Source organism: Dendroctonus ponderosae, unplaced genomic scaffold, assembly GCF_020466585.1.
Source record: "Dendroctonus ponderosae isolate FM_Combo_2020 unplaced genomic scaffold, Dpon_F_20191213v2 Dpon_F_20191213_1, whole genome shotgun sequence".
Lineage (NCBI taxonomy): Eukaryota > Metazoa > Arthropoda > Insecta > Coleoptera > Curculionidae > Dendroctonus > Dendroctonus ponderosae.
Genome location: NW_026017110.1, coordinates 6,280,310 through 6,301,752, shown reverse-complemented (window position 1 = coordinate 6,301,752; position 21,443 = coordinate 6,280,310). Strand labels below are relative to the sequence as shown.

At 38.4% G+C, this 21,443-nt stretch overlaps 2 protein-coding genes and 1 long non-coding RNA gene across 3 annotated transcripts in view; 2 read left to right on the top strand and 1 right to left on the bottom strand.

Moving 5' to 3' along the window:
- LOC109534607 (dynein axonemal heavy chain 1-like) overlaps nt 1-21,443 on the bottom strand; it is a 39,143-nt gene that overhangs the window by 8,345 nt on the left and 9,355 nt on the right. The window contains exons 20-43 of the mRNA XM_048664954.1: nt 20,821-21,048; nt 20,504-20,696; nt 20,154-20,445; nt 19,917-20,095; nt 19,693-19,865; nt 19,500-19,632; nt 19,259-19,446; nt 18,276-18,438; nt 18,107-18,217; nt 17,959-18,050; nt 7,355-7,509; nt 6,734-6,973; nt 6,599-6,681; nt 6,264-6,473; nt 6,045-6,207; nt 5,875-5,993; nt 4,729-4,934; nt 4,510-4,672; nt 4,296-4,456; nt 4,018-4,236; nt 1,719-2,115; nt 1,500-1,669; nt 1,236-1,444; nt 1,065-1,167 (exon numbers count right to left, since the gene is read on the bottom strand). Of these exons, the coding sequence (XP_048520911.1) occupies nt 1,065-1,167; nt 1,236-1,444; nt 1,500-1,669; nt 1,719-2,115; nt 4,018-4,236; nt 4,296-4,456; nt 4,510-4,672; nt 4,729-4,934; nt 5,875-5,993; nt 6,045-6,207; nt 6,264-6,473; nt 6,599-6,681; nt 6,734-6,973; nt 7,355-7,509; nt 17,959-18,050; nt 18,107-18,217; nt 18,276-18,438; nt 19,259-19,446; nt 19,500-19,632; nt 19,693-19,865; nt 19,917-20,095; nt 20,154-20,445; nt 20,504-20,696; nt 20,821-21,048 (4,350 nt within the window). The remainder of the gene's footprint in view (nt 1-1,064; nt 1,168-1,235; nt 1,445-1,499; nt 1,670-1,718; nt 2,116-4,017; nt 4,237-4,295; nt 4,457-4,509; nt 4,673-4,728; nt 4,935-5,874; nt 5,994-6,044; nt 6,208-6,263; nt 6,474-6,598; nt 6,682-6,733; nt 6,974-7,354; nt 7,510-17,958; nt 18,051-18,106; nt 18,218-18,275; nt 18,439-19,258; nt 19,447-19,499; nt 19,633-19,692; nt 19,866-19,916; nt 20,096-20,153; nt 20,446-20,503; nt 20,697-20,820; nt 21,049-21,443) is intronic.
- On the top strand, nt 1,792-2,608 carry LOC125503885. The gene is made up of 2 exons (XR_007281136.1): nt 1,792-1,857; nt 1,910-2,608. It is a non-coding gene; the product is annotated as an uncharacterized LOC125503885 (long non-coding RNA).
- On the top strand, nt 10,203-17,255 carry LOC109534162 (thyrotropin-releasing hormone receptor). Its single transcript, XM_048664970.1, has 6 exons — nt 10,203-10,641; nt 10,696-10,977; nt 14,315-14,557; nt 14,617-14,698; nt 15,165-15,264; nt 17,029-17,255. Exons 1-6 carry the CDS (start codon nt 10,375-10,377, stop codon nt 17,240-17,242), a joined length of 1,188 nt encoding a protein of 395 aa, XP_048520927.1. The 5' UTR covers nt 10,203-10,374; the 3' UTR covers nt 17,243-17,255.

Below are 21,443 nucleotides of genomic sequence, written 5' to 3'. Positions count from 1 at the left end.
ATTTCTATGAGACTTGGAGCGTCTTTCCATTCAAGGGTCTTCAAAAGATCCTGAAAATTTCAAATTTTTGCGAGTGTTAGTTTGAAAGATACGATTTTTTAAAGAAAATAACGCAGTTGAGTAGAAACAAACATAATCAGACCCATTTTTACCATGGTGGCAAAAATCGAAATGTTGCTTGATTGCTATGAAACTTGCAGCATCTTTCCACTCAAGTGTCTTGAAAAGATCGTGAAAATTTCAAATTTTTGCGTGCGTTAGTTTGAAAGATACGATTTTTTAAAGAAGAGAACGTAGTTGAGTAGAAACAGACATTATCAGACCCATGGTTGCCATGGTGGCGAAAATCGAAATTTTGCGTGATTGCTATGAAACTTGCAGCATTTTTCCACGCAAGTGTCTTCAAAAGATTGTGAAAATTTCAAATTTTTGCGTGCGTTAGTTTAAAAAATACGCGTTTTTTTAGAAGACAACGCAGTTGAGTAGGAACAAATATAATCAGACCCATTTTTACCATGATGGCAAAAATCGACATTTTGCGTGATTACTATGAAACTTTCAGCATATTCCCATTCAAGAGTCTCCAAAAGATCGTGGAAATTTCAAATTTTTGCGTGTGCTAGTTTGAAAGATACGAGTTACCATGGTGGCAAAAATCGAAATTTTGTGTGATTGCTATGAAACTTGCAGCATCTTTCCATTCAAGTGTCTTCGAAAGATCGTGAAAACTTCAAATTTTTGCGTGTGTTAGTTTGAAAGATACGATTTTTTTAAGGAGATAACGCAGACAAACATCATTAGACCCTTTTGTAACAAGCTGGCAAAAACTAGGCTTTTGAGTGATTCTCAACGTTTTTCCAGTGAAAGATCTCAATTCTTCTCTCGATTCGACCTCTTTGAGAATCCTTGAGTTCCTTGAGAAAAACAAACGTTCGTGTACTGTTCTGGTTCGTTCGTGTGCGTTTCCAGATAGATTAGGCACATATGCTTGAGCATATGAACAAAGACCACAAGAAAATTTTAAGTTAAAAAAAATTAAAAACCTTGTTTTAAGGGCTATTTACCTGTAAAGCTGAATCGGGCCACGGACAGAACCAATCGATGGTACAGCAGTTGACCAAGGCTGGAAACTGCCGCAATCGGGCCCTGAATATTTCCCCAATTGGACTGTTTTACAATGAAAAATGATATCAAAACCCCATTTTCATCAGCCCCCATAATCGCTGCTATTATACCTCATGGTGATCACTGTATGTAAATTTGACCTCACTTGTTTCTGGTAAACGGAAAACAAAATGGACTTGGTGGCCGGCAGCCCCAATTCCTGCACCGTTCCTTTCATCCCCTGATAGATTTTATCCATCTCGTCGGGTTGGTAAATATTGGGAACATCGCCCGAGTTCAGCACATTGTTTAAATCCTCCAAAAACGACTCGGATTTAATCTGGAAACCCACTTTGTGCAAATACCCGAGCGCAAATCAGCCCGCGATTTTTCACCTGCGTGTCGGAAAACAAAAATACAGTTTCTCGTCGTTGCAGGCCGGCATTCAGCATTAGTTTCTTTACATCCTCTCTCCAATCATACGCTCCATAGGCTTTGGTTAATTCGATTTGGAAGCACGCAAATTCCGCCATGAACGAGGCCAGTCTTGTCAGACTTTGCCGGCCTGAAAAAAGCCAGTTGAAGGATTTAAAAACTATTCTAAAGCTGCTAACCGGAGCCCCCCATTCCTAGTAGCAAGGCATTTCCCATGGGCTGCCGAATAATCCTGGATATTCTACACACGTGCGAGATGGCATCCAGAAACAGCACCAGCTTCATGGGTTTTGTGCTCTGCTGGTTATATTCCTGCAGGTAATAGTCCAAAGAACGCCCCAGCTGCTCAAAATCCATTATTTGAATGTAGGGCCCCATTTCAACTTGGGGGTCGAGAAAATCCCCAAAAAGAATCGGCTGTTTGCCCAAAGTTTCGTCCGGATCCAACTGGTAGAAGCTGGAGATTTGGTTCTTCAGCAACGTTTCGAACCAGACCCGGTCTTCATCGTTTACCAGGCGATCTTGGAAGACGCGACAGCATTCATGGTACCAAAGTCGCAGCGCTGATTGAACATCCTGCAACGGAAACAACTGGAAATAATTGGAGGAACGTGGGATATTTTTCCAGTTTTCCACTCTGTTCCGGGAGTTATTTAAAAAAAGTCATCAAAGTTGTGTAACTTTATTAGGAAAAACTGCATGCTTCACACACAAGCATGGTTGTCCCCATTTGCCACACACTGTGTATTTGCTGGGCACGTGTAAGTCTGCAAAGTCCTGTAGACTTTGAGGCCTCGGTCAACATCACGCCAGCAATAAACAAACGAGTGAGGCGTCAGGCATCTTAAGCCACTGGATGGACAATGGTCACTGTTTTCTCCAAATTCTTTTAGGTCTGCAATTAAATAAAACTGATTGATTGATTATTTTTTTAGTCTTCAGTTGTGGTGTGTCTTCTACGTCAAATTATTTTGCTCCATTTGCAATCATTTGCTTCATTTCAATTCAAAGGCGATTGCATCTACACCGACATACATTTTGATCCTGTACAATAAACATTCGTGTAATATTTTTGTTTGATTTAAACCAAATCCTCAGGTATTGCAAAGTAAAATATGTAGTGGATTTTAATTAAAAAACTCGTTTAAACGCAACGCAAATAAATCTGTTTGGCAAATTTTTACCTAGAATTTCCTGCGGCCTTTCTGGATACAAAGCAGGAACGGCTTGGTTTTCATATTGCGCTTTGACGAAAATCAAAACAGCCGCCAACAGGACAATCTTCAAAATCAACACAGAAAAGCTTTACAAACAATTAAACAAATAAAATCAATTCTTACCGTGGTCTTCATGGTTTCTTCACTGGAACTGGTACCAGCTGGTACCAAACTCAATTTTTATGGGTTTTTATACGCCGTTTATAGCTTATTTTTGCAACAATCATAAAATGCACTAAAGCATTGTGTTCGTGGCTAATAAAATATGTTGAAATCGTGAAAAACTGCGCGTTTCATAACGAATTTTGGCAAAAATTATAGACGTTTAATAAAGTAATTTAATTAATGAAAAACCCTAAATCAATATTATTTAACCGTAAAAATTCCCAGAAAAAATGAAAATCATTATGAATGGATCAGATTTTTTTTTCATCATTTATGGGGCGAAGAGCGAGAATTTAGGTGGAATTTTATTCTCGAATTTTTCTCTCTTAAACGAAGCCGGCTATCGAAAAAACTTATATCCTCCATAAAATGCTCAGTTTGTCATAATGTACCTGGATAGTATTTTTTCGAGATAAAATGCTCTTAATGTTGTTTCCAAAAAAATTCTACAACTCTGAATTTTGATCGCGCTACTGAACAAGGCCGATTAATCCTAAAAAAAAACAATAAAACGCCTAAAATGTCGACTCCAAATGTAGAAAAATTTTAAAAACTCCAAGCGCGCCACTGGGTGAAGAGGTTGGACATCCACAGGAAAAATGGTACACACTGTTTCCTTAAAGCAAATGCTAAGAAAGTGTTACAGGCGGTTTATTGCTTCAAAGCGCAACTTTTGTGATTATTTTTCGGAAAACGCACACACTTTTTGACTTGCGCCGCAGAAAATGGCAACAAATATCAATCCTGCTAAAAAAATTTTAATGCCACTCAATCATTCTGACCTGCTACTGGCAGACTTTAATGCCATTTAAAATAGAATGGCCTTTTTAAGTGCAATTTGCATGAAATCTTTCCGTAATTAATTGCTGAAAGACCCAATTGGAAGTAACGAAAATAGCAAGGATTTTTCCCAGATGCACCCCGTTTGGAGTTGAAAATACCATCAGGTATTTTTGCAAATAATTGTTAAAACTAAGCGGCATTTGCATCTTCATGATAATCTATAAATTAAAATTGAAAGGCACGTATAGGTGCAAAAAAGTTTCGAATCCGGACCATTATCCGATTTTTTGGCCAGTAATCGATATTTACTTACCTTTAGAGAAGCTGGTTCAAACATCAAAATGCCCTGAAACACTTTGCTCAAATCCCTCAAGTTAAAGGTGTAGTGAGTTTTCGCAGGCGTAGGCAACAATTCCCTTAAAATCCTATCGTAGACGATCAGAGTGGAGGTTAGTATGGGCGTGGCGTATTCTTCCAGACCATCCACAGCTTTGCCTATCCAATATTTCAATATGGTGCCAAAAATCTTGCGCTGCAAATGAATGAAAAGCTACTTCCATTCTGATCTTAAATTTGAGGATTTTTTATTACCTTGCTAGCATCCTCCATCTCAACAAAAGCCAAATAGTGAAAATGGCGCAAAAGCCGAGCAGTGACTGGATTTCGTCCACCACCCGGTGGCCCCATTGCGGCCACGAAGTTCACATCGATGATAGTCCGAAAGTCCCCAATGTTTTTCCTATCGTACCAACCTGATGGGCAAAAAACGCATTTAAAACCACAAAAACACTGGTAAAACACTTTCCATTGAAATCCATCCATTGTCGGATGAGCTCGATGGGTGGCTGCGCCCCATACACTTCCAAAGCCGGCATATTGAAGTCGTCAATGAAGAAAACCTGCCGTTTAAGCACCGGAGGTCCAAACACCCCTTTGCGTCGTCTGTCTAGTTTCGAATCAATCAGATCCTGAAAATTTCCGTTTTGAAGCAGAATCGTAAAAGTGCACTCTAGAAATGTTCTACCTGCGTCTGATTTGCCGTGGTTCTAGCCGAAAAACTGATGAAGTCGCACATGAACTTCTTGGGCATATTTTTGCTGAGTTTCCCGATTACGGTCAAAGTTTTCCCGGTTCCGGTGGGTCCCACACACAACACGTTGTCTTCATTCGTCAGCAAATTGCCAATCAGTTCAGCGCTACGAACATTGTCAACTGTCGGGATTTCTATGTCTAAACATGAAAAAAATTGAAATTAACTCAAGTTTTCACCAGAGAATATTTAAAAATTAAAACGTTCATTCAAGCTCATTGGTTCCAGGAACGAACTTTACCTTCACTTACTGTCAACTTTCCCTTAATCAATGAAGAAACCTATTGCGGAAAACTGTATCGATCCAGGAGCAATTAAGTGAATAGTTTTCTAATATTGATATAAAAGGGAAAATTTGGAAAGTTGCTTCCTAGTTTCCTATCTGCTTTGATTAGTTTTAATTAATGTTTTTAAACTATTTACATAGTCGATTCCACTGCATGGCACACGGCAGAATGCATTTTTAGAAGGATAATTTAAAAAACTCTCAACAAACATCGAGTTCTACGAAATTATTCAACTTTAGCACACTTGATAATTGAAGTATTTTTCACAAACATTAAAATTAAAATTTCGCCACTTTACCTGGGCTGGTTTACCTGCGGTGATTTTTTAAAGTCAAGCCAACACAATGCAAACTGCGCTTTTTTTGCAGGCAAGTTCCGTTTGATTCATGCTCTCAAAAACTGGCAAAATCGTTGAAAACAGCCCGAAAGATTTTTTCAAAGCAATAGAAATGAAAACGTTTCGAAAAATCATCAATTTTTTTTCGATAGCAAAGCAAAGCTCCCGAACATAAAAAAATCGGAAATTTACACCAGCTCCATTAAAGCCAGTTGTAGACAGTCAAACCTAATAGTCTGGCAAAACACCGTTTAGCAAAATTCGGATTAAGCGACAGCATTTCTCAGTCTCCCCTCGTAAATTGGGAAAGTGCAACAAGGCCAGCGATTTCCGATACGTTGCTCTCACTCGTGAACATGACGGGAGCTCCAGGAAAACTTACCGTTGTGCTACCGGGTGCTTCCAATGCGTATCTAACACTTCTTTTGCAAGAAGCTCCCAACTGACTGAACTTACCGGAATATTTCATATCTCCTGTTATCTTGTAATCGGCGATATTATCCATCCATCCACGCCATGTGGGCGGTGCCGGTTCACCGTCGCTTGTAACATCCGTAAATCCTCCATCGTGCAGGCTGAAGCAATAAATAGACAACAAACAATCAATTAATTTGAATAAAGCTCACTTAAAGTCGTAGCATAAGCCATCTTCAGGAAACTGAGGCTCATGTCCACCTTCCAGCATTCGATCTCGGATAAATCGGTCGAAAAGGATTCTGCCATTGTTATCGCATGTGGCGCCAATGCTCCAAATCGTGTTGAAAACCACCCAGGGCACAAGCAGATTGGCTGAAATAAGTTCAAAACCTGTTTTTTCCACCAATGACAACTGAGCTTAAACGTACGAATTAATGCCTGAAATTGGGCCGGAGGCGGAGGTTTGTTGTCTCTTCCAGATAGCGGGCCAAGCCTGAAGTCCATGAGCCGCAAAAACGACATCAAAAGAGCCGAATCCACCGATGTTAAAATTTCCTTTAATTTTCCTCGAACCAGCTCGATGGCGGGAAGCACGTAGAACGCAAACAGCGCCTCGAATTCGTCCAAATAGGCCTGCCCTAGCTAAAAAACGTACACACATTGTCTGCCGTCCCATCAATCCCTCTTGATTAGTATTTGTCCACCGGGAAATGTTTACACAGCGTTATACAATGCAGTGTTTGTTTTTTCAGCTGAATACAACCGACCTGTGGCACCCTTTTCAACCAGCAGCTGATAAAGGGGTTTAATCCCAAAACGCCCGGCTCGAGATAAACCATCCCACACCTGCAAGTTTACAAATCAGCACAAAAATTCCCAAATTAGCCTGGTTAAGTGCCTGGAAACAGTAGCTGGCGAAGCCACAGCTAAGTCAGCTACTTCAAACATCATCGTCATGGTGTCGCGTAGTTTAATGATCTCGCCAGAGCTGAGACAGAGCTTCTTGTTGTCATCCAGAACAGTGTTCATGTTCTCGATCCAGACTGCGTCCACCGGACCATCGAACACATACCATCTCTTGTCTTTGTCAGGCGCCTTTATGCCCACTCGCACTAAGGAGGGCAAAATCCCATCGGTCCTAAATTTGTTTAGGAGAGAAAACATTTTTACAAAACTGGGTTTGAAAGTGGCACTAGTTTGCAATCGGCACTGGTATTGGGCAAATGTGCAACGAGGACGGGCCGATTTCGATATGTTGCTCTCACTCTTGACTGCGGCGCCAGCCTAGTGAGAATTTGTACGTTGTGTTACGGGGGGCCTCCAATGTGAAGCCCAATTGATTTAAATTGCAACCATAAAATTTAATATTGCACAAAGTTAATAAACAGAAGGTTGATTAACCCATCATTAGCCTGTTCACGGAAACTTTTTCAAAAAACGCTCTTAACCTAGACCTAAATCAGTATAAAAGTGTAGGTAGTTTAATTATTTTGGGCAGCTGGGAAAATTAGTGTCTTACCATTCATGGGTTTGCAAGTCAAATTCCCCGTACAACTGACCCATTGTGATCGATTTCGGGTTCAAAACATACGTCTGGACGGCCTGGAAAGGATATCCACTAGGCTGCGGTTGGCCCTTCAACGAAGTCATGGCCACTTTCAGCGTTTCGTAGCACTGACAAAAATTAATAAATTAATTACTTTTACTCATGAGTGCGCCATTCCTGAAAGTGCGACTGAAGCTAATAGAAACAAACATCTAATAACTCCTGGATGTCTAGCGCCAGTAAGTGACAGCAGATTCACACTTGAGCCATTCTGAAGGCACCAGGGATTTGAAAATGGTCTGGATATTGCATGCGCATCGCAAAAATGTGGATAAAACTCAAAAGCACTCGCTCGGCAATCCAGTCGCATTCATCCCTTAGCACTTGAAGCTTCGCGCGCGTTTAACGCGAGTGCCTTGAGGGAGATCTCGGAATTTTCGAAGAACGTGACCAGGTTTGAGGCTTGGACAGTTTCACCAGTTGATTTCTCCAACAGCTGGATTTAGATTTGAAAAAATCCCCTAATAGGTATAGGTTTTAAATTTAATTTATTTCTGAGAAAAAGTTTCTTAATGAGCTGATTGTTTTTCCAAAAAAAGGATATTTGGGACTGTTTTTCGTGTTTTCCAATTTTCTCTGCAATATGAGCCAGTTTGGACGTACAAGAGGATGTTATGCGAATTGTTTTGGAGATACGCGCTTATTTAAATTACTTGAAAACTGAACATAAGTTTCTAAATTGAACGAGCCACTGAAATACAAACATATATGCAAATCGACAGCCAAATTTCTTGAGTGGTCAAAAGCCCCTGACCGCCGAAAAATTGTCACCTTGTACATCTAGAATTTTTGGTTTTATGTGAACACTTGTGCAACATTTTAAGTAATCTATGGCGAAAATCAGAACAAATTAACTCAAAAACGAAGGTGGGAGGAATAATCTAGGAAAAATATCAGTCTTTGATAGGCTGCTGTATCTGAAAAATCACGACACAAACCACACTTACTTGACAAATGTATCTTAAAATTCGGTGCTTTATCTACTGAACCATCAAAATTCACAATTTCCGCCATCCATCTGGGATGGTTGGGCTGTAGTAAATTTATGAAAGCAGTCGTGCACCTGTTGGATTCGTTAATTCAAAAATGGACAAAGTCCGTGAAAACAGTCAAATGACTAGTCTGAAAGATTTTTTATTTTTAAGCAATAGAAGTAAAAACATTCTAAAAAATTGCCTGATTTTTTTGATAATAAAGCAATTAAGATGTTTAAGACCAGTTGTGAATATTCAAACCTAAAATTCTGAAAAAATACATTATGTTCTTATCTTTCCTGGGTCTCAGTCAAAGTGTGAAGTAAAAATTTTGCATATCGTTTATTTCATTTTTTTTAGAGAGAGGAAAGACAAATTTAAGGTTTCAAGAAGGCAAAGACCTAAAAGAACGTAATTTTTACCAATTATAAGTTTGTCTAAATTTTAAATCTGATGATGGCGCTGTGGTCTCGCCGAAACGTAATGAAATAAACGATATTAAAAATTTTTACTTCATACTTTGAATAAGACTCAGGAAATATAAGAATATAATAACAGAGACAAATTTAAGGTTTCAAGAAGACAAAGACCTAAAAGAACGTAATGTTTACCAATTATGAGTATGTGTAAATTTTAAATCTGATGATAGCGCCAAAACGTAATGAATTAAACGACATTCAAAATTTTTAGTTCGCACTTTGACTGAGACCCAGGAAAAATAAGAATATAATAACAATTACACGCAGTCCAGAAAATAAATCAAAATATGAAAAAATATAGTAGGAAATTCGGATTAAAAGTGGCAGCTTTTAGCGACATCCCCTCGTAAATGGAAAAAGTGCAACAAGGCGACCGATTTCCGATACGTTGCTCTCACTTGTGAACATGGCTGGAGCTCCAAAAAATTAACTGTTGTGTTACGGGGTTCCTCCATTTCGTAACTAACGCTTTTTTGCGAGAGGAAATGTAACTTGACATTCGGTGATATGCGCTTTTGACTAAAAATATTGGAATTTTTGACCGAAACTAAGTGCTGGTAAAATGCTTATCGTTGGGAATTATTCAAAAAATCCCCAACGATAATAAACCGAAGTAGAATTTACTGACGTAATATTAGGTACTGATTCCGCACTAACATTGCCGATTGGCTGTTTATAATCCTGTAGGCGGGTTTTTAGGTACGCACTTATTTTTTTGTTCCTTAAACTGACCAATGATACCAAGCATAATCCGATAGGCTGGGTTTGAAAAGACACAACAAACGCGCATCTTTGCGCTCAATTCCCAAGTAACTTCCACCTTTATTGAGTTAATAGTTTCGAATTTTTGGACGCCAATTGACAGTCGAGCTCAACAATGAACATAAATCACTCGCAATCTGGAAGATAAATTGCTATATTCGAGCTAGAAAACCCTCAACTCTGCAACTGGATTTTCGTTAAGTCTGAAAGTTGAGTTTGGACGATTTTTTTTTCAATTGCAATTTCCATTTCCAAGAAACCCACGAAACGATACCCTCCGAAGTGATTTTGTAATTATCGTAGTGTTTCGCGCAATCCCCGAATACTTAGCAGAAATGAAGGAAACCCTTTAATGGAATTATTGTTCTATTTTCGACCGAACTTAATCATGTGGTTTAATAACATGGCATTTGTCTTAAGTAAATTCATTTCCAGTTTATGCACAGACAGAAGTAACATTGGAAATTAAGCTCTGAAACTGAAGCTGAATGTTTGCTTAATTACCTTTGCATGTTGTGAGTTTACAGTGTTTGGAAGCCAAACAACCAAAACGAATAACTTTTGAGGAAGAGCTGGGAAACTATTTGGATCATAGACCTACATAATTTCCCTAATACTCCATGAATGTATTGGAAATACTCCCATTTATGCAGGATTGGGGCCTTCAATCAGCAAAACATCGAAGCCAAAGGAAGATGTGAGATTTGGCCTGATTGAAATGATCAGTGTGTTGGAAAATTCGTCTTCAATCCGCAACTTTTTGTTCGACTTGGACTTTCAACTGAACAGCACTGATAATGACAACACCATCGATGGCTACATTGAGATTTGCTTTCCATTAGCCAAATATCTGCAAACTCTGCACTGGATCTACATGGCTGCGATCATCATTGTGGGACTCGTGGGCAATTTTCTGTCGTTTTTGGTTCTGCTGATCAGCGAATTGAAGTTGCGTAGCTCCAGCTACTACTTGGCTGCCTTGGCGGTAAGCATCCAAATCCAACCGACTGAATTTGTTGTACGGTTTCTCTGTTTCCAGGCCTCGGATTTCGGCTTCAATCTCATTCTGCTCTTCAAAATCGTCAGCTTCAACGAAATCCTCAATCTCTTCAACGTGGAAGGTTTCTGCCAGTTCTTCACCTACTCATCATCAGTGTGCGCTTTCCTCAGCGTCTGGCTTACGGTCGGGTTTACCACCGAACGATTCATTGCTGTTCGATATCCGTTGCAACGCCAGTATATTTGCACAGTATCTCGAGCGAAATCTATAGTTTATGGAATCATCGGAGTGGCTTTGGTCACACAAATTCACATATTCTGGGTGAGTTTTCGATTTTTTTAGACGCTTAACTAAACCGACAATAAACACTTTATCTGATAAAAATGGCCTTTTCCAGTGCAAAAAACGCGTCAATATTTATTTGCTTTATAAAACGCAAAAACTGGCATTAATCTAAGAGATAAGAAGACACACGAACAGAAACGATAAAAAGAACAAAACACTTTCGATCACTAACATACAAAGACAAAGGAATTAGTACCAATACCGCGACAAAAATATACAAAGCGATCTGCAGACCCCTCTTGGACTACGGACATATACTCATGGCCAACGGAACAGAAAGGACAAAACGATATGTACAAACAACTGAACAAATTGCACTAAGACTAATAACACGAATAAGACACCCCCAAAACCCTCTGCACAACCCTTCCAACCAACTACTATACGAACGCACAAACATGATCAAAATTTCGGAAGGACTAATACACTTACAGACAAAATGGACAAACAACCCTCACAACTGGACCATACTGAATCCCCTTTGCCTAACAAGACGGGCAAAACATTCCCGTTTACGTACCCCAACAGATACTTTACTGGAACACCTACAAACGCAACTGAACTAACGACTAAGACCTGTTTGTTTTGTGGGCGGGAATTTTTTTTTTGTCACTGATTGAATTACACCAGTGTTAGGAATAGGACTTAATTTTAGAATAAGCTAGGCTAAGACATATATGTACTACTCAAGGGCAGAAAGACCGAAAAAAATTTCGGAATTTTTTATGCAAGTTGAGGTTACAAAGCTCATAGAGTCTTTCGGGCACTATTAAATCAAATAAGGCGCTTCTTTCTAGGAGTTTTCGTTTTTCAGCTATGATTTTGTAAAGAAAACCATGTTGTGTTCCTCAGGAGCTAAAATGAGCCAAATTTCAATGTTTCGGTAGAATTTGAAAAATTTTGTTTTGCAAGGTCAAATTTCGAGTCTTGTGGGGTCTTTGAAGTTCTAGAATTTGGAGCAAGGCCAAATAACTGTAAGTTTTGAATTTCGAGTAATGATTTTTTTAGAGTGAACCGTGCTTGTTCTCCAGATGTAAAAATGAGCTTCGAGAAAAATTGGAAAATTTTTCTTTTAAAGTAAATATTTCAACAATTATAGAATGTACTGTGCTCTATCAAATGGTAGATCTCCCAATTGAATACAATATTCCGCTTTTGAGTTACGATTTTCTATATTAGACAGTGTCAGTCCTCGAAAATTTCACATGGGTTACATTGAAAAGGCCTTTAAAAATAAAAAAAAATTGGCTGTCAGAAAAAAATGTTTGCATACTAACCTCCATTCGACTTAATAGCTAGTGTTAGCCTAGAGGCTAACTATTTTGGTTTTTGAGTTAGACATTTCTTAAAGAGATCCTGCACGTTGAATAATTTTTAAATCGAGCGGGCTTTTAAGTTTTACAAAAAAACAAAATCAATTTTGTTTTTCAAATCAAATATTCCCAATTATAGAGGCTTATTTGCTCTATAAAATAGCAACATTTTCAGTAATAAAAGAATCGCTGTTGTCGAGGTATGAATTTTTAATTATAGCTATGCGTGTTGTACATATGCAAAAATGAGCAAACCTTTGAAGTTTTGCGAAATTTTTCCTGCAAAGTGCGTCGATAAATTTTTGAATTTTGTTCTAGTCAGAAATCTAAAATGTTGTAGATACTTTTGTGGTCTTTATATCGGCTTCCTGCGCCGCAAAGCCTTAGAAGTTTTTCTTTTTGAATTATGATTTTTTAAAGAAAACCGTTTTTGGTCGGCAAATTTTAAATAAGCCAAGATTCCAAGTGTCGGTAAAAATCACAAAAAATTCCCTTCAAAATTAAACCTCTCTTTATGCTCCATTTTATTCTCTATAGATGAATGCAACAGTAGTTTTGCAATTTTGATTTTCGAGTTAGGAATTTTCTAAAGAGACCGTACCTGCTTTGGAGTTTTTAAATCGGGCGGACTTTAACGTTTCAATAAAAATGTGAAATGTTCTTCGTTCAAATGAAATATTCCGCAATTATAGAGCCTTATTTGCTCTATCAAATGATAAAATTCGCAGTAATCGAAGAGATTCGGTTGTTGAGATACGAATTTTTAAATATAGTTACGCGTGTGGTACAAAAGGAGCTAACTTTTGAACTTTTTTGTTGACAGTTAGAACTTTTCTCCTGCAACTTTTACTTATTAGACCTCATAAACTGCTTTGTGCTCTTTAAAGCGAAATAATGCGCAAACTTCCAGCGGTTTTCCTTTTGGAGTTATGATTTTTTAAAGAAACCGTGTGTGCTTCTCAGTTGCTAAAATCAGCCAAGTTTCAACAATTTAAAAGCTTCGGTAAATTTTACGTATTTTTCGTTCTAAGAAAAAATCTCAATACTTATAAAGCATTTTGTGGCCTATAAATCAACGTAAGGAGCAAAGGCCTGGAAGTTCTTGTTCTCGAGCTATAATTTTTTAAAGAAAATCGTATTGGTTTCGCACCTTATAAAATTAGTCAAGACTTAAAGTGTCGGAAAAATTGGTCTTCAAAAGGAAAAACCTGCGCCGTATGCTCCCTTTAATTCTCCATAAACAGATGTAAGACACAATATTCTAGCAATTTTTCCTGAAAAGTGAAGTGAAGCGCAATCATCTAAGATTTTTTGTTATCGAATTATGAATTTTTAAACAGAACGGCGTCTGTACTGGAATTGAAAGCTTTGCCAAAAATAGAGTAAAACTGACTTTAAGACCTATATTTGAGAATTAATAGGGAATTTTCTGCTCTGTTATATGAGACAACAAGAAATTTCCCAGTCCTTGGGATTGTAAAGCATTAATTTTTTAAGGGTGCGTGTTTTGCCAAAATAAATTAATTTCCCAGAAGCTCTCTGTAGAGAAAACCAACTCTGGTTTTCTGTCTGCAAAAACAAATCATACTTTTCTTTACGCTTTTTAATTTTTCGACGCTCTTGATCTTTAAAAAATCTGTTTACAAACCAGTCAATGGTTTGCACTTTGCACTTTGTTTGGAAAATGAAACGTTTTTTTACGTTCAGGCTAATTTAGACGGAACCATTAATTAACACGCTAGAAATTCGACGAATCGGATGGCAGTGGCACATTAATGAGCTTATACTCACCCCCCAAGCTCTAAAAAGCTCGCAATTAGCCCTGAATCGATTCCAGCTTCAATGTGGCAGTATTCAAGATGAGACACAGAAAATCGTTTCACACATTTGCCTAAAGTTGTCCGGAAAAATAATTCTTGCAACGCGTCCAACATATGCAGCAACAAGTGCTTGTCTATAATTTTATAACTTTCGTAGATGTTAATTCCGAATTTTCTTAGATGGCTGGACTAACAAACGAGGACGGAAAATGGCCGGAATGTGACCTGAAACCTTACTATATCCAAATAGGAAACATTATCAACTGGATTGACACAATTGTAACGCTCTTAATACCGATGTTTTTGATTTTGATTATGAACATCAGCATAGCCAAGGTGGTGTTTCGCTCGCATAATTGGCGCTCTCCACATGAAAGAACGGTTCAAGCGGGGCGCATTTCATTCCACCATGTAGGCTCTCAGGTAAAGAACTAAAGGAAAAAATCAAAGCTGAATTTTACGGGAAATTTTGCCCATTTCAGAGCAGCAACTCGACAAGAAATTCCGAGCCGGAATATTCCAGTACCTTAACCAGACTGACGTCCGAAGATTTCTCTTTAAGACGTAAGTTTCTCTACAATCACTCCTGAAGACCGGGAGAAAAATACGATTTTCTTCCTCCAAGCGGAAATTGATATTTCATATTGCAGCTTCGCAGGCATAATTGAAAACTGATCGATTTCAGCAATACATAGTCAGGTGGAAGTGTAATGCAATATGAATTGAATCTGAAATTACTTCGATTTAATGGAGCAATTCAACGGCGTGTGGGCTTTTTGAGCGAAAAGTTCAAGCAAAAGCAAAAAAGCGCAAAGGTGCAAGTTGAGGACCCTTTATTTTGCAAAGTTTGAGCGAAATAATGCAAGAAAGTGCTAATCACTGTATCAATAGTGAACATTTTTAAAGAATATAAGTTTAGAAGTCACTTTGCTCTTGTTTATCGACATTTTTATTACCAGCTTAGTTTCGTACAAAAACCAAATTAGGTTAAACTTTCGGATTGGAGAGAATTTTTGAAATATTTTTTCAGGGCACAGACAAGCACGAACCAGCAGCCTGCAGGTGCAACACAACATCAACAAAATGCTCCTACTTATATCGTCTGTATTTGTCGCTTTGAATCTTCCCAGGTAAGCTCACACAATATTTTTTATTTACCCGTGTACATCAAAAAAGTTCCATCTGTTTATTGCTTTTCTTCTGCTTATAAAAAGGTAAATCGACGAGAGTTTACATTTAAACTGCCGAAAAAAATTAGGAAAAGTTGGTTTTCCGAGCGAAATTGTTGCAATATGTGGGCCGTTCTATTCTCTATTAACTAGCGTAAGTGAGAAATGTCTAGAAATTTTAGTTTTCGAGTTATGAATTTTTTAACGAAAACGCTGTTTGTTTCCCAGCCTGATTCAAATAACCGATAAAAAATTATTTTTATTAAATTCAATGTGCAAAATTCAGGACTTGTAGAGTAAGAGCTCTACGAAACTGTCCAACCGGTATTTACTTAAACTTTTCCAGTTTTGAGTTTTGATTTTTGAAACGAAACCCTATGCGCTCTGCAAATGTTAAAGTGAACAAAGTTTCGGTAAAATTCGGGCATTTTTTTACAAATTAGAGTTTTCCGAATCCACCGAAATTTTTGGGCCTGGAATAATGTGGAACCTTCCAATATTAATCATTTTTGAGTCAATATTTTGTTAATAAAACTGTGTGTACCTCAAGGGTTGGAATGGGCCCCGCTCAACAGTTGCGACATACATTGATAAATTTTGCTTTCAAACTGCAAATATCAGTTCTGGTATAGCCCTTTATGGCTAATAAATCAGCGTAAAGGTCAACAGCCAGGGAGTTTTTAAACTCGAAAAGAGAGTTCAAAATGACCCAAGAATCAAAGTTTGGCCAAAAATTGTAAATAAATGTATTAAATTTGAACTATTCAGGACTTAGAGTAGTTGCTGGTATTTGAAACTGTATAAGGAGTATTTGCTAAGACTTTCTTTTTTTGAGTTAGGTTTTTTTAAAGGAAACCATGTGTATTCTGCAAAGGTTAAAGTGAGCAAATTTTTGAAGTTTTAGTAAAAATTGGGACATTTTCCCTATAAAGTAAAGTTTTTAGGCTTCATAGCGCCTTTTGTGCTCTATAAAATGCAATAATTTTCAATCTTCCAGGATGTTGCGCTTTGGAGTTATACTTTTTTAAATAAAACCGTATTTGTTCTTTAGAGATTAAAGTGAGTACAATATTCGAAGCTTCGCCAAAAATTGAAAATAAACGTTTTAAAACTGAACAATTTAGGACTAGTAGAATAATTTGTGCTCTCTGAAACTGCGTCACGGGAATTTTTCTAGACATTTCCATTTTTGAGTTACATTTTTTTTAAAATCACCTACAAAACATTTTCTACAAATTGATTAAATATCCAGACCTTATTTTTTTTAAATGAAAAGCCCTGTACATAATTGATCAATTAAAAAACGCAAATTGTTCTTGTTAAGTTATCGTTATATTATATAGGAGACAAGGTTTCAATTTAATGAATTAATTATTTAAATTAGTTTTTTTTAGTTGACGATGACTCAATTTTTCCTTTTTATCCACAAAAATGTAATTTATTTTCATTTCAACGGGCAGAATACAATCAGAAAGTTTTAAGTTCTGTTGGCTTGCTTTGGGACAACCTTAATATACAGGGTGTTTCAGCTAAGTGGTATCTGAAGCCAACTAACAAAAATTAATTTTTCTATTTCAATTTAAATCAAGTATCTACTGAGAGTGCATTGCGACGCAAAAAAAACTTTAAAATGCAAAATACAAATCTTGGATATCTTGCAGTTTGGGAACGTTTCTTCATTATCTCTAAATTGCATAAAAATGATGAAATTTTCAAACATTTCAGCTACGTTCTTCGCTTAGTATTCTTCTTCGGATATTGGAACGATAATGTGGTGGAATCGTTCTGGTGTGCACATCAACTGTCCATGCTTCTATATTACACCAATTTTAGCATAAACTTTCTATTGTATGCCTTTTATGGCAAATCGTTTCGAGCTTGCTTGTACAAAATGTTTAGGGATTTATATAGTAAACTGTGGTTTCATGTTGTTGTGTAAAAACATGTAATTAAATGGCATATTTTTGAAGACTTATGTAATAAAATGGTTTTTTATTTAACCCGATCTCACAACGTTTCCGGTTCCATTGTTAAATTAAAAACAGATTATAATTTGAATCTAAATCCGGTCAATACGAGCTACATTTGAGCCCAGCAAAGAGTAAAAGGAACCTCAACCAGTTTGAAATAGGAAACTCCGATTAACAACAAAGTCCGGAAATTTCAGACATTTAACTAATTTCCAACAAACAATGCTGATGAGCTTGCGTGGGTTTAAACCCAAACAAAAGGGAAATACACTTGAAAAAAAAATCGCGATTTGCGATGGTTTTCAACTAATTTCCTTGTGTTCAATTGTCCGAAAATAAACTCCAACAAGCACCCTTGGAAAGTCTTCTCGGTCAAATCGATATTAGCACACAAAGAAAACGGTATTCCGATATTCACGACTGTTGTCTTTGGCGCGGTTCAAATCCTTTAATGCCCTCAGAGGTAAATAGTTTTAATTTATGTCACACCGAGCCCTAGTTACTAAACAAACCGCTCCGATGTGAATTAGAGGCGAACGAAAAGTTCCCGGCCTTAGGATTTTTGCAGTTGTTTTATTGGAGTCGCACAAAGCGACAGAATTACAAATTCTGGCCAACAAAGCCTTGCAAAGTGGTTGGCTCCAGTTGAAAAGTTCGCGAGTAAAACGGCTTCTTAGCAACTTACCTTCGTTTTTCCCGATCCAGTCGGCCCGACCAGCATCAAACCATGTCGAACCACCGTGGTTTCGTACAGTTGGATCACCTTCCTCACATAGTCTAAAAGGCAGACGATTTTTTTTAAATTCCACTTTTAACGGTTAAAAAGACCGCACCCTTAACGTCCTCTAAGCCTAAAGCAAGGCACGAATTCCGAATCGCCAGCTCTAGAGCTCCGTAATCCACAGCTTCTTCCACCATTCGAGGAAACAAATCCGACACTATGCCTGCAAATAAATAGTCCCTCTCCATGTGAAAACGGCGAAAATTCCATTCGCTTTCTACCATTGAATAGCTTCAGATCGTCTTTGAGGAACTTTGGGACATTCACATCTCTCAAGGCTCTGAGGCAGATTTGTCTTTCGTCCATATTGGGGTTTTCTCTCTTCAGGTTTCCTGCCACGGAAATCACTGTTTTAACTGCTCGCATTCCAAAGTCATAATGATCCTGAAACCCACAAAATTGTAGATTTTGCTCAAACACAAAACACTCAGTTTATTCGGATTAATCAATATTTCTCCACATTAATTGAGCAAAATCAAACTGATCCAATTAGTTTCCTCACGATTTTATCTTGAAACCTCCATATAATTAACCACGTGTAACCATTAGATATTATTTATTCTCCGCACACGTTAAGTCCAAATGAGCGGCGCTTGTTCGGGGGTTTGTTTAATACAAACCAGCCAGAAAAAAACCTCCAATTACGGCGCACTGAAAGCAATTTACAAAAAATGTAGCAGCCTGTTTGCTCAATATTTATGCAACAAGGGCATGAAAGCTCAAGTTTTTGTTTGTGCGGAATCCGATTCCACGATATAATATAAACGAGCTGAAATTCCAGATGCTTTGCCAAGGAAATTGACACGAAACTATTCGCTATTGAGTTTCTATGCTTCAATGATTTACATTCTTAATAAAACGAAACTTCCTTTTTGGAAAGTCGTCCAAACTAAGCAACAAATGGCATCGAACAACAACTAAAATAATTTAGAAAATCCAATTAAAAGCTGCAGCAGTTAGCAACATCCCCTCGTAAATAAGAAAAGCGCAACAAGGCCGGCGATTTCCGATATGTGGTTCTCACTCTTGACCACGGCGACTACTCTAAGCAAATACGTCCGTCTACTACCGGGTGCGCTCAAACTGTACCTTACACTGTCCAGTATTCGCAATAAACTATCCAATAAATAATTGGAAAATTCGATTCAATAGTTGACTAGACCAACAAAAAGTCATCTCAATCTAAGACAAATTTGCTGTTTACCTGCGAGCTTAATTGTTCAGAACTCAGCTTGAAAGTGGTGGTGATTTTATTGGCCAATTGCTTGGCGTTGCCGAACCCGAAGGAAAACAGGGAAATTTCCGCAATCAAGCTGTAGTTGGGTACCATCATGGAAACTGGCCGGAAAAGCGCCTTCAGGTTGTCTGGAAGTTCCGTCCGGCCCGCATATCCTGCAATCCAGTCACTCTTAAACAATTGCCTAGGTTTTGCTCTTCAATCGAACCGGGATTCATGGTGATGAAAACGGCACAGGATTCTTTGAGCATGATTTCCGAGCCTTCAAACAGGAATCGGTCCAGCCTGGCTTGTTGGGCCTTCTGAATAGTCGTTATCTGCTGGGCGACTACAGATAAAACCTGGAACCGATTGGAATCAAACCAACTCCAGCAGGATGGATTAGGTGCAAAACCGCGCACTTCTATATCAATGCGATTGAACTCGTCGAAACAAGCCCATGCTCCTGAACTGGCCAGTCCCTTGAAGAACTTGCCCATAGCCATAAAATCCAGTTGATCCGAACAGTTGAAGACCACGCATTGAATAGCGAAAGCCTTCGCCAAGTCCTTGGTAGTTTCAGTTTTGCCTGTGCCTAAACCGGGGATTTTAGCTGCAAAAGTTCAAGTTTCTCCTTCCAACCAACCTGCTGGCCCCGCAGGGGCCCCACCAAATTTCAAGTGCAAAGCCCCAGTTAAAGTGAGGTAACATCGATCAGTCAGCGGCGTAATTACCAGTCGGCCACTATTTCCTAGATATTCGTAGCCGTAGCTGAACTCAGCGTTCACTGCCCGTACCTTCATTTGCTGTTCCACCCAGTAGTATCTGGAAAAGTGTCAATGAAGTACTTGCCTGCCAAAGGAAATTTCGAAAATATCCTCACCTCAACTGGCTGATCCAATCAAAGTCGTTGGGGCTATTAATGTTCAAGTCGACCAAGTTTTGCGTAACATCCCTGGAATGCACCTCAATAACAATCAGAGCCGACAGGATTTCCCGTTGCAGGAAACTCAAGCTGCCTTTCACCAGGCTTCTTAGAGCGTCCAGATTGACGATAACGACTTCCTCTTGGAATTGCGCTAATTTACTCTCTTTTATTGCCTGTTCGACTCCAGCAGTCCAGAATGCCTGGCTGCAAGCTATAACGACTTGTCCAGGCCAGCAAAGCACCCAATCTGGATTTATACGAAAAGTTGGGGGAATTTTCGCCCAAGTCGAGAAGACCTGGCAAACCTTTTCGGCTTTTTTCCTCCATATCGGCCAGGGAATTTCCCAGATTAATGCGCACAGTATTTCGCATTGTTCCCTCCACATGAAGAAGCCAATTTTCCACATTTCCAGTCGGGTACAGAGGTGGCACCAAATCGACGCATTCTTCTTCGGCCGAGAACATTTGCGTAATGCGCAAATCGTCTTCAAAAGTAAGCTGAAAAACATGCATATGGTTTTTGAGATATTGGGCTTTTTTCATTGCTCTTGGAGCAAATTTCCTCAAATGTCCACTGAGCCTGTTGAGAACCCAACGAAACACTCAATTCCTCATTACATACCCGGGCAATGTTCTCAAAGCACTTTCGCAGATGAGGCTGGACGGCCAGAGGGTTTTTGGCCTGGGAAAGGATTTCCAACAGTTCATCGTCGCTGAGAAAGTACAGTCGCGGAAAAGTGATCCTCTTCGTCTCCAAGTACTCAGATAGGCCCTTCTGAACCACTTGCAGAATGTGATTGGCGTCCTTCAGGCTTTCCAACAGTCTTCTATCGCCGCAGTATTGGATTACCTGAAGGAAAAATGTTTCTGAGGCTTTATTATTTTGATGAACATAAAAAGCAACCAATAAACCAATAGCGACTTCAAATATAAATAAAAGATATCAAATAAACAGCCTACAAATTATACGTGAAACTGACCTCTTCTGCATTTTCCTGCCGATCATTTTCAGTATGATTTTCGACGCTTACAAGCGCTCAATTTTTTACTTTTCTGTTCCTAAAGCCGTTCTTAAATCGTTTTAAATTCAATTTAATTTCGAAAATTACGGCTCACAGAACGCCACTGCCTAGAGTTAACATAACTCTTAAATTGTATATACTTTCCTGACTGTGTTTCAATTCCAAATCAAAATTAATTCCTGGGTTTCAGTCATTTATTGTCTTTATTTATCAATTAAAATAC